Raw genomic sequence first — 12,131 nt, 5'->3', positions numbered from 1 at the left:
CTGTTCAGACACAGTTGGACTTTGGATCAGATCATATGGATCAGGATCAATGCATGTTCACACTCACTCCTAAGGTTTTAAGTTTAAAATAAACAATTAATCTCCCATGAAATGTATTTCACCTGCAACTCATATATTATATAGGTTCATAACAAATAGAGTGAGATTTTTCAAGCCAAACATTTCAAGCCTTTATTCTAATATTGGTGATTATTGTGTACAGATAATGAAAACTCAAAATTCAGTGTCTCAGAAAATTAGAATATCACATAAGCTCAATAAATAAGTATAATTTAAAAAGAAATGTCAGGCTTGTGAAAAGCTCTTCCAAATTCTTGAATGGGTTTTGCTTGACAATTATCTCAAGTCTGTGGCTCTTCCTGGTGCTGGTGCACCTTTTCCTCACACATTTTTCCTTCCACTCAACTTTCTGTTAATATACTTGGATATTGCACTCTGTGAATAACCATCTTTTTTAGCAACTGCCTTTTTTGGCTTACCTTCCTTGCAGAGGGTGCCAATGGCTGTCTTCTGGACACCTGCCAAGCCAGCAGTTTTTCCGTGATTGTGTAGCCTACTGACATCTTCTTTCTTCTTCTTTGGTGTTTTACAGCAGATTGCATCCACTTTGTTGCATTATTGCCTCCTTTAAACTAAACTCTGTACCTAGTCACTTTTAAAAACCATACAATAACTCTCCTCTTCTCCACACCTCAGGATTCACAGTTTAAACATCATTACAAAAACTACAGTGACCAGTCTGGTGTTTTCAAATTAAATAAGGAGATTTATTCAGCAGTGTGTGTCCAATTCTTAGCCTGCTAAAAACCACCTGTTCTGTCTGACCCACACCTTTATGTTTAATCACACCCACCTTTTCTTGAACCCTGAATAAATGCCTCATTTTACTTATCTGATGTGCTCCAGGAATGTTGCCAGAGCCAGATTACCTCCCTTTTAATTATACTTTTTTTCTTCCCTTTCCCTTTTCCCTTGTTAAACAGATATTGAATTCTACCTCATACTTCTGTACCGCCTCCTTCATCATCCTATCCATTCTTTTATTCCCTGCTATACATATGTTAGCAGGTACCCGTATAAACACAAAAATTTTTCCCATGCTCACCTCGCTAGAGTTAACCTGGTCTTGCACAATTGCATTATTAAAAGACAGGCCTACAGTTTTTTGGGTTGACATTTTGGGCTAAAAGAGTTCTTTAGTCTAAGCTTGGCAACAGGTGTTGTTTTGAGTAAAGGTAACTGGATGTTTGTGGTTCTGTTTACTATTAAATTAAGATGAATGCAGAAATTTGGTTAATATGTGTATCAGTTACCAGTGCTTGCAGGGTAGATTTGCTCCATGCTAGAATTGAGGTCGGGGGTTCGCACAAAATTATGCAGAGGGCTGAAAATGACCACCGAGCCAAACTTTGGACACCCCTGATTTAGAGGCTCTGGAAGCCTTTGCAGGTGTTTTGAGTTAGTTAGCTGATTAGGGTTTGACACCATGAGTTTTCAGTATTTAACTTTTTGACAATACTCAAATTTTCTGAGACAATGAATTTTGTATTTTTATTATTCATAAGCCATTATCATCAAAATGACAAGAAATAAAGGCTTAAAATGTTTTATTTTATGTACTATTAATCTATATAATTTATGAATTTCACCTTCTAAAATTGGGTGTGAAAAAAAATATTGAACTTCATCACCATATTGAAATGTCTTGTTTGTTCGTGTGTACTAAGCAGAATGTGATTGTACACACGTTTACCCGATAGAGGGCAGTATTCAGCTTCATATTTGATTCACGACCTAACCAGGCGACGCAGAAAAAGAAGGCGAAAGCGTACGTCAGGGGGGAACATCGACAGAACAAAATGGAAGAGTATGCTAGAGAGCCATGGTGAGTTTTAAAACAACACAAAATACTAATTCTGAACAGTGTGTTAAAACGCTCCGGTAATGATTTAGATTTAAATAACCAGCTTATTCGGCTTTTTATTGTTGTTTGTCATGTTAACGCTTGTAGGACATCTGAAACATCTAACCAGGCTCGGTTAGCTGGCTAACATTAGCTGTAATGCTAACGCCCCATAGCAGATAGGCTGACTGTGCTAACACTGGGTTCCACGGCTAAATCACGTTGTTAGTGACCTTGTCGGCGTTTTCGCCCACATGTCACTGCAATACCTTCAGTGACTAAATGGTAACAGAGTGTGAACAAGAAATTACTCACTGTTTACTTTTTACTGTCAGCGTTGATATAACAGTTGTTGTTTCGGGGTGAAGTTAAAGCTTTCAGCTGTTGTTGGTTTAGCATTGAGATCAGTTAGCCACATCGGTGCTAACTCTCCGGACATTATACAACATAATAAATGTACCTCTGAACAACTTTTTATTATTCGGTGTAGACTTGTATGTACATTTAAAGGCTGGTTTAAATCCTGCTCTGGCGTCATGCAGCGCCTGTAGTTAAAGAAATCTTATAATTTAAAGGTTTATTTTGTGATGTTTTTCTTTATATATATTTTCATATTTTGGATGTAATAATTTTTCCCTAGATGATTACAATTTATAGCCACAAGCGTATTATTAAAAAGATTAATGGATTATTTAATGTTCAGGTTAGATTAACAATTTTATCACCTTTATGGAAAAAGCATATCTAATCAGCTCTCTATGTTACTTAACGATGATTAATATTTATTTTAAATTCCACTGGTAAAGACAAAGATAACAAAATTAAAAATGTCATGTTTGCTGTTAATACAGTGATGTTTGTTTTATTTTATTTTTCCGTAGACACAACCACTAATGACATCACCCAGAGAGCACTAAATGGCTAGGCTCCTGATAATACATGTCAGCTTTTGACCAAACATACTGCTGCTTGTAGCCTGCATACCAAGGTTTAGAAACTGTTGGTTGTTCCACATACAAGGCTAAGAGGAACAAGGCCTTCTAGACTCCAGCTCCAAAGCTGTGGTATAGTTTGTCCCTGAGATTTCAGTTTATTTAAAACCAGTTAAAAATCTTTTTGCTTTATTGTTTTAAGAGTTTGTTGTGCATTGTTTTTGTTTTGGTTTATACTGTTTGTAATTTATTTTACCTTATTTTACAGCTTTGTGACTTGGTATCTGGGAAGGGTTCTTCATAAATAAACTTCCCTTACTTAAAAAAAGGTGTTGTGGTTTGATAACATATCTATGTGCAAGCTCATAAAGAAATGTGTAATTTGTGTATTTTCCAAAAATCTGAGGGAAGTTCAAATGTTATTTCAAGGTTATTAAAAAAACAAAACGTGCCTTTTTAAAGTAACCAATCAAAGACCTGCAAAAGAAGCTGAGAGATCCATCTTCTCTCAGTTAATCTTGCTGCTCTACATGGACTTTAAAAGCTGTAAAAAAGTTGAAAAGAATTTCAAAAATCCCAGAGACATTTTGTTTAAGAGCATTTAAGGAAGTGGAAAAAGGTCTGGGTACTTGAACAATGAAATCGCTATATTCAATGATAATTTTGCCACAGCTTAAATTGCTATTATTAAGCAGCTGTTGTGTCTGTACCTGGTCAGTGTAGCTGTGGTTGTCTTGGATGTTACCATATCAGGAAACCTTAAAATTGGAAATAAAATAATTGTTGCTGGCCACACAGGCAATGTGTGCTCATGTGATCTAAAATGTGGAATAATTATACTGATTGCAATTTGGCTTGGTAGACAGGTGATGCATCTCTTGAGTCCATCCTATTTGCATTTTTCAGTGGTCCTCATTAGTGTCTATTCATCATGTAAATGACACACACTTACAAACAGTGTCTGAGATATCAGAGAAGATCTTTTAAATGTGACTTCAGATTTTGGATGGAGATTTTTACCTATTAAATTACTTTCTTTTCTTACTTTCAGTCCCTGGAGGATTGTGGATGATTGCGGTGGAGCTTTCACCATGGGAGCCATTGGAGGAGGGATATTTCAGGCAGTGAAAGGTTTCAGAAATGCACCTTCAGTAAGTTAAAAGGCCACATTGATAGATTTGTACAGGTGTCCTCTTTACATGCTTTTAAATGCCAGCATTGCCAGAGCTGCCATCAGAAACACTGGCCTTGTGGCACTAAGGCTTGCCCAAGGATAGTATGATTCATGAACAGGGCCATGGACTGTTATTTTTTTTATTGAGACATGGTCAATTCCACCAATAAAGTTTTTTTTTTTCCATCTTTAGTTGTTACCAATCTGAACTGAGAATCAGGTTCCACTAGTGTTTTTGTTGCTCTTGTTTGCAGGGGATGAGCCACAGAATGAGGGGTAGTTTAACTGCCATTAAGACCAGAGCTCCACAACTAGGAGGTAAGGACAAACGCTGTCTGCAATCATGTTGGCATTGTATCGTTGACATATTTACAGTTTCACTGTACTGTGGAGACCTCGTTTTTCTGTTGTCTAAACTAGTTTTTTAATGTTTTGCTTTTTCTGTTGCAATCAGTAATTAAAAGGGCAGCTATTTCCCCTGAGAACATTTTCACTGTAGGGGAAATAGACCTAAAGCCTTCCAGACAGGTTGGGGGGGACAGGACAAATTTTCTAGTCAGCGTCTAAACTGTTTTTACTACAATTCATTTTGTGTATGTATGTGTGTTTCAGGTAGTTTTGCAGTGTGGGGTGGCCTCTTTTCCATGATTGACTGCGGTTTAGTAAAAGTGCGAGGCAAAGAGGATCCATGGAATTCAATAACAAGTGGGGCCATGACGGGAGCAATTCTTGCTGCAAGAAGTGAGTTACATTAGCTGGAAGCTGAAAGTTGATTCCAAGCACTTAGATTATTATTATTTTATATCTAATTTTTGTTTAGGGATCTTGTTACGAGAATGTTTTATGCTCTTTGAACTACAGGTTTCCTGTGTTAATGTTTTTTCTTGTGTCAATAGATGGACCAGTAGCCATGGTGGGCTCAGCAGCTATGGGAGGTATTTTGCTGGCCTTGATAGAGGGTGCTGGAATAATGCTTACGAGGTTTGCCTCTTCACAGTTTCCAACTGGTGAGTAAAACTAAAATACTGGGCCCTTTTAGAGGATTATTTTAACGTGAACTTTAGCAGCACTTCAGATTGCTTGATCTCTTCATGAAGGATGACGTCTGCTTTGGCAAAGGGGAAAAATGTTGGCCGTAAACCAGCTTCACTTCTGCTTATTCATCACCTGACATGTATGCTTACTTTACTGTAAGAGAGATGGTAACATCCCTCCCTGCTAATAAGCTTCAGAGAAAAACAAACTCCCGTCTCCAGGCAAACAGAAAAACATATTAACAGCAGCTTTATTTTTAGGCTTAAAGTTAAATCTACAAATTACGTCCTGAAAGAAAATCGCTGTTTGTCAAAAATGTATTTTAGTTGGTGGGGTTTAAAGTCTTTAGCACACTGTAGGTGTTGACAACCCCAGAAAACTTGAGGTTGAATTATTCAAGTAATAATTAAAGGTTATGATGATTTCAGAAATTGTTATAGAGCGGTGATTAATACTATCAGATTCTAAAATGTTCAGGTTAAGTTGCTGTTCTGATGCCAGAGTGAAGGATTTAGTTACCTATACACCTCTTTGACAAAGTCAATCTTTCAAAAAAGGTCTGGTTATTGTGTATAGAAATACCTATCATCATTGTATATTTATCTATCTTAATTTTGCCTTGGAAGTCTACTTTTATTGTTCTTCTAAGTGCAATAAATGTAACATGTTTCCAAACCAAAATGAGAAATTAAAAATACTACCACTGATTTGATCATAATTTGAAAAATAAGTCCCTGCTTATATTCCATTCAGGCTAGAAAATGTGAATTTGTTTTTTCTTTCTAGGTTATTCCAATATTCCGAGTATATAATAGCAGAATCATGCAATGTAAATGGTTTTGGCATGCAGTGTGTTCAAAATCCTTTTTAAATTGATGTTTCAAACTTGTGATTGGTTCTCACATTGCTCTTATTCATTTTTGTTTTCCTCCTCAGGGCCCCAGTTTGCAGAGGAACCTGCCCCCGGTCCAATTCCCTCCTCCCCCTTCGGAGACTACAGACAATATCAGTGAGAGGGGCCACGCTCCTCTCCTTATCCACTAGATCTTTTTTAATTCCTTGCTGAAGTTCAAAAGAAGAGATGGAGATGCAGAATGCCATCCTGTTTTGTGTTAAATACCCACTGTTAAAAACTGTCATGAGGAATGAAGAACAGAACTCAACTTTATTCTTCGTTTATGAGACATGTACAGATCTGCCTTTTGCCGTTCTCAGCCTTTTCACATGCATCTGCGTCGCCCAGAACAGCATTGGGGTTCAAGTTGTTTATTTGTGGGGACGAGATGATTTGCTGTTTCGTTGACATGCACATATCCTACCAGATGAGCTTTGGTGGTGTTGAATCTCAGAAAAACATGTCACACGTGGAACATAATGATATTTGTAAATATGGTTAAGGCTTTTGGCTTGTATTGAGTTATTACAGTCTTTTTTGCCTTTGATGTTAAATGCTTGAGTTGGCCGACAACACTCGGCTGGCCTTCAAATTTTATTCAGAGTTACAGAGAAACTTCTTTCACAAGCAGATCCATTCCTGAAATATTAGTTTGTTTGAAGAAAACTTATTTATTTTAGATTGTAAAGACTTTTATCAAATAGTTCTGTTTTATGAGAGGGATTTTTACATTCAACACTGTATGAGAAATACTGCTAAGGATAAAGAATGGCACCGGCAGTTCATTTCAGTGGAGCAACTTAAGCAAGGGATTGATGCATAATGTATTAAATCTGTATAACAGATTGTACTATGGTACAATAAAGACATAAATTGCTTAATGTTTGCTGAAGCAATCAGTTTCGGGTCATCATTAAGTTTAAATTGTAACCATTGAAGATTTTGGTATGCTGCCTTAACAGTATTGAGTTTACCCACTAGAGGGAGCTCTCTGTTTTTCTAAAACTGGACATCTTTCTGTTTGGTGTTCTAGAGACATGAGGGAGCACTTGCAACCTGCATTTTCACATGGTTGTCACACAACTGTTGACTGTTTTAAGTCTTGCATTTTACATGTGAAGGGCATGACGTAACTGCTGTGGCTTGTTGGTTGATAAATAAGCGATTAACTAAAACTGTTCTCTTGATTCATAAATACTTCAGTCTGCACTTGATTTAAAATTGTTACATGTTGCATGGTTATTTGTTACTTGTAAAAGCTGTTTCTTTAGTCATTTTAGAAGATAAAACAGCTCATGCTTTAAGGGAATGCATTCATTAAGCACTGAGAACCACACTGATGTGTTTGATGCGAGGGCATTCAAACGTATTCAGGATAAGGACATTTTGAACCAGAAAATCTTCTAAATTATTTGTTGAAATACCAATGCACACACATATTGCATAAGAATCAACACTGCTAGTATTATAAGTACATTGCCTTACAAAAGTATGAATATTGCTTAATCTTTTTAACATTTGGTCACATTAAAACCACAAATCTCATTGCATTTTATATGATAGACTAACACAAAATAGTGCATTGTTGTGATGTGAAATCATATGCATATGTATTCAGTCCCTGAGTGCAAATTGATATGCTTTTATTTAGGGACAGTGCAGTTAATGGAATGGCATACATATGCACGTCACACCTCTTGATTATCTTTATAAACTGTAAAATCCCAGTAAACTGCACTGAGGTTTGTGGTTACAATGTGGCAAAATGTGAAGTTGTAGGGTTATAAATACTTGTGAAAGAAACTATGCTTACAAAAATAGGTGCTACTGATAGGTTCAACTGGAACGTCAGTTCACACTAGTTCTAGGAGATGTTTTTTGATATTTCCCTCATCTAAAAGTAGAACAAATGTGATGTAAAAATACTTTAAATGCAGATGTTCTATAAAAAAAAAAATCCTGTTTAATTGAAAGTGCACAAGTTCAAGTTTTTTTATTGAGAGTGGAGCTTTGGTATCCTAATTGTAATTTATACCATTTCACCATTTACTTTTTGACTTTGTTCTTACTTTAAACATAAACAATTTGGAACAAAGTTTTACACAGATCCCATGAAATGCTTCATTAGTAGATTATTAGGAAAGAAAAACAATTCTGTTCAGACGTTTGCATGCATTCACCATGGGAATGTATATATATTAAGAGGTTTCAATGAACACCTTGTTTTAGTGTGGAGCAATTATACAACAACACTTTTAATCAATGTTAAAAACAATAGTTTGGTACACATGTTTTAGTTTATTCTGGTATTTCTCTCCTCCACACACAGGACTCAAATATACACATGAACTAACATTTATCCTTTACCAATTTACACTTCCACCACATGCTTTTTTCAGTTTAGTAATAATTCTGGCAAGATTTGTCTGCACTTCATAGAATCAGTAGTTTGTTTTAATCATTTGGTCTTTCAGTAAATGTGCAGCTTTTATGCGAAGGTCTGTGCTTTGAATGCCATTTGAGAAGCTCAATATTAGCCTGCATCAATTATTGCATGTTTTTATTTTGGATCATTGTCTTGTTGGAACACTCAACTGTGTCCCAATTTCAACAGGTAGGCCGTCATTATTTCATCTGCTTTGGGAAATGCACCAGTATCACTGGCAGAGAAACATCCCGTCCTCATGATGCTGTCACCATCATGCAGTTGCTACAGTCTTCTGAATTTTTCAGTTTTTTTTTTATATTTAATGGTGTTCATAGCAAATTTTACAGAGATGAACTAGAGAAAACACTGCTTTAAACAACCCATCCTCAATTATTTTAATATTAGAAACAAGAACTTTTCTTGTGGCCTTTCAGACAGATGTCGGTGCTGCTCGGAGAGATTTAAGCTGGTTTTTCAGCATGGGCCCAAGTTTAATCATAGATGGTTGATGTCTGGACTTTGAAAATGCCTGTTTAGAAACTTAATGTTGGCCTGCTTTATTGATTAAGTTTTGACGTGTTTGGGATAATTGTTATGTTGGAACACCACAGTGTCCAGGTTTCCAATTTTTTTGCTGTTTATTTGAAGAGAAGTGAAAGATTTTGCAGGTTTTCTTCATTTAATCTGCTTTATGCCCCTCAGCATTAAGCTGCCACTACCATGCTCGACGGTCAGTAGTGTTCTGGGGACCTGTATGCTTATTGGGTGAGAAATGGGCTTGACAACGGGTAGCGTTCATCAGTTATTTGGTGTTTTTTTCATGTTTCCTGTAGTTATTCAAAAGTCATATACAGATAACATACTGCAAACAACACATGCCTGACTATTTTATTATCAGGTAGGCCATAATACAAATTCAGTAAGTAAAACCTAACTAAATCCTATACTCTTTTATAACGGGAATGTTTTATGTAGAATAAATGCATATATTTAACACCCTTGTTTCACACTTTGAACAAATGTAAAAACAATAAAGAAGATGAGTAAATTCTGCGTTTTACATGTTAGGAAGAATGAGTGAATTATTCCGCGGTGTGTGTGTGTGTGTGTGTGTGTGTGTGTGTGTGTGTTCGTGTTCCGGTCGGCCCATGTGTCATGCCCTTTTAAGAAAAACGAGAAACAGTCCGGGTGACGCACCGACGCCGCCGCCGCCGCCGCCGCTGGAGGAGAACTCACGAGCTAAACACTTGCGGAGCGGCGAGAGACAGCGAGCCAGAGACGGTGAGTTGCCAAACTTTACTACGTGCTAAACGCGGTCCAAGAAAGCGGTCGAATAACTCGCGTTAGGAGTGCGTTGGCTTGCACGCTTGCGGGGAGCGGACACAATAAAACGAGCGCGCTGCGTGTGCTTCGTTTAGTCGGGGCAAGAGAGAGGAATTGTCTTCAAGTAAAATCTGGAGTGAGCACTCCCCATTTTAGTCAAGGCCAAGCGGAAGGGCAGGTAACGTTAGCTAGCGGTTTATGGCGTTTTCTGGGAAAACGCTGAGGATTTGGGCTTGACTAACAACCTGCTGTGTTTGGTTGACGTTGGAATAACTAAACGAGCTCGAGCGCCGGACATTTCTGACAGGCTGGCTGTGTTTTTGGTAACACTCAGAGGAAAGGAATGTGTCGGCTGGTTAGCTCGGCTGCTAACGAGCCGCAGCTAACGGTGTGAGCAGCAGCCAGTTAAGCTGGCTAGTTAGCGGCATTTTGCTAACAAGCTTCATAACGGGATTTAGGCTGATTGCATGCCTGAATCAAGATTGCACGTAAACAGATGTTGCCCTTAATTACCTGGATTGACGATTTTAGTGTTCGGGAGGATTTAGCTGTAAGCAGGCTTACGGTTTAAACAGAATTTGATTAATGTTTTGGTAAAAATGTTGGGATGGATGATCACCGGTTGGTGTTTTTCGACGGCCAGAGAACAGTTGTGAATCAGTCTTGGTTGGTGTGTGGCGAAATGTCTTTGAGAGTCATCTAATGGACAAGCATCACTGGCATCATGTAGATTGCGCAATAGGAAAGTTATAAAGCATTTAATTAGCCAATTTTCAACACTTGAGCTTAATGTAAAATAGTAGAAGCCTAATAATCAGTTTAACTTTCCTTTTCTTCTCTGAATTGTAAAAACAAACGTATTGTGCAGCTTTTTAGATGAATCTCCTCTGTCAGTGGTGAAATATCTCTTTCATTGAAATAGGGCTGCAACTAGCGATTAGTTTGGTAATCGATTAATCCGTCAATTTCTTTCGATGAATCGATGAATAATCTGATAGCAAATGGTGCTTAATAGGAGATTTTCTTTACGAGGTGAAGCTAAAACTTAAACTCCACTTGAGGAGTTCTGGACAGACAACATTTACAAAGTTTTTCATCTTAAATATAAAATGCATATATTTTTTGTACTGTTTTTGCTTAATTACTGCTCTAAATGGGTTGTTCAGTCTGTACGCTCCAGTTAACGATTATTCGATTACTGAATTAGTTGACTTCAAGAATCGATTAACCTGGATTAATCCGACTACTTGTTTCAGCCCTGGATTGAAATTCAATCGTTGACTGAATCCCATAAATCCATTGGGGTCTGTAGAATAAACGAATTGGATGCTGTGGACACACACACACACACACACACACACACACACAAATAGACATAGGTTTTTCCTTAAAAGTAACATTTCCAATCTCACTTATTAAAATTAAAGGTTGGTAATTAAGGTCTTAAATACAATGTTTCTTTTAAAAGTTTGCATAATTTTTGGATTAACTTCCTTTAGGGTCAACCACTGTTGTGCAGAAAAAGCACCGCTATGACAAAGAGCATAATATGCCAAACAACACTTGGCTGTCCACAGATGTGCCTGACTTTTAATTTGCTTAGTATGCTCAAGTGTGGCATATTCTAATTACGGTATTGTTAAAAAAAAAAAAAAAGGACACAAATCTGCCTCATAGGTTGGCCGAGTAATCAGCTGGTCCACCTCTACTAATCATGTGTTGTCGTTGTGTTGGCTACCGCTCTGCTGTGTTGTCAGAGCCACAGATTGCAGGGATTTAGCATGACCTGGAGTGATAAGCATATGCCACAGCCATAAGCAAATTAGGTAGAATCACAATGAGATAACCTAAGAGCTGCAGCAGCTTTCTCTCATCCAAGCCCATGGGTTATGTCAGCCTGTTGTCGTGGATTTTAGCACCAGGGACAGTGACGTGAAACAGGAAAGGTGTGCACTCTATCGTCAAATTGTAGACACTCGGGCAGTTCAGCTGTATTGTACAGATTGGCTTGTAAAGCAGATCTCTCTGGAAAGAGGCCCGTAAAGTATAAACCAGCTGATTTAACATGAAATAAAATTTAAAAAAGCACTAGTTTTCTTATTTTCTGTGTATTCTTGTACGTTTTACAGTGAAGTATAAAGTACACATCATCTACCTCTGTCCTCGGACATGCCGTCATAGTCCTTGCACAGCGACTGGAAGAGGTATTTTAGCTGGTAGCTACTCCTTCCCCATCCTTTCAGCATGAAACGTCTTGTGCTTTGGAAAGAGGATGTGGTTACAGGTCAGCGACCTTGACGCTCAGGCATTCAGTTGACAGTTATAAGTCTTTGTCATAATCAAGCCACAGCAAAGTTCTTCAGTGCCTTGTTGCACTTTTGCACTGAGTCATTTTTACATCAATGGTTGTAGTTGATCTG

The 12,131-nt window shown here is 37.6% G+C and overlaps 2 protein-coding genes across 3 annotated transcripts in view; both read left to right on the top strand.

Moving 5' to 3' along the window:
• Nucleotides 1–1,760: 1,760 nt before the first annotated feature.
• On the top strand, nt 1,761–6,852 carry timm17a (translocase of inner mitochondrial membrane 17 homolog A (yeast)). Its single transcript, XM_047346457.1, has 6 exons — nt 1,761–1,906; nt 3,908–4,007; nt 4,285–4,348; nt 4,643–4,771; nt 4,927–5,037; nt 6,002–6,852. The coding sequence occupies exons 1-6, from the start codon at nt 1,881–1,883 to the stop codon at nt 6,076–6,078; spliced, it is 507 nt and encodes a 168-aa protein (XP_047202413.1). The 5' UTR covers nt 1,761–1,880; the 3' UTR covers nt 6,079–6,852.
• A 2,664-nt stretch (nt 6,853–9,516) lies between these two features.
• The window catches only part of LOC124856820 (ras-related protein Rap-1A), a 29,480-nt gene continuing 26,865 nt past the window's right edge, over nt 9,517–12,131 (top strand). The window contains exon 1 of one of the 2 annotated variants that reach the window (XM_047347689.1): nt 9,517–9,669. The gene's annotated coding sequence lies outside the window, so the exon portion shown is untranslated. Of the gene's footprint in view, nt 9,670–9,742; nt 9,890–12,131 lie in introns of those variants that run through there. The other variant, XM_047347690.1, reaches the window with a different exon arrangement.

Source organism: Girardinichthys multiradiatus, chromosome 20, assembly GCF_021462225.1.
Source record: "Girardinichthys multiradiatus isolate DD_20200921_A chromosome 20, DD_fGirMul_XY1, whole genome shotgun sequence".
Taxonomy (NCBI): domain Eukaryota; kingdom Metazoa; phylum Chordata; class Actinopteri; order Cyprinodontiformes; family Goodeidae; genus Girardinichthys; species Girardinichthys multiradiatus.
The sequence above is the reverse complement of the archived record's forward strand: the minus strand, read 5'-3'. Positions and strand labels throughout refer to the sequence as shown.

Coding starts and splice junctions, on each gene's coding strand:
- timm17a (XM_047346457.1), top strand. CDS start 1,881: ATGGAAGAGTATGCTAGAGAGCCATG. Junction 4,008..4,284: donor GTTTCAGAAATGCACCTTCA/GTAAGTTAAAAG, acceptor TCTTGTTTGCAG/GGGATGAGCCACAGAATGAG. Junction 5,038..6,001: donor CTCTTCACAGTTTCCAACTG/GTGAGTAAAACT, acceptor TTTCCTCCTCAG/GGCCCCAGTTTGCAGAGGAA.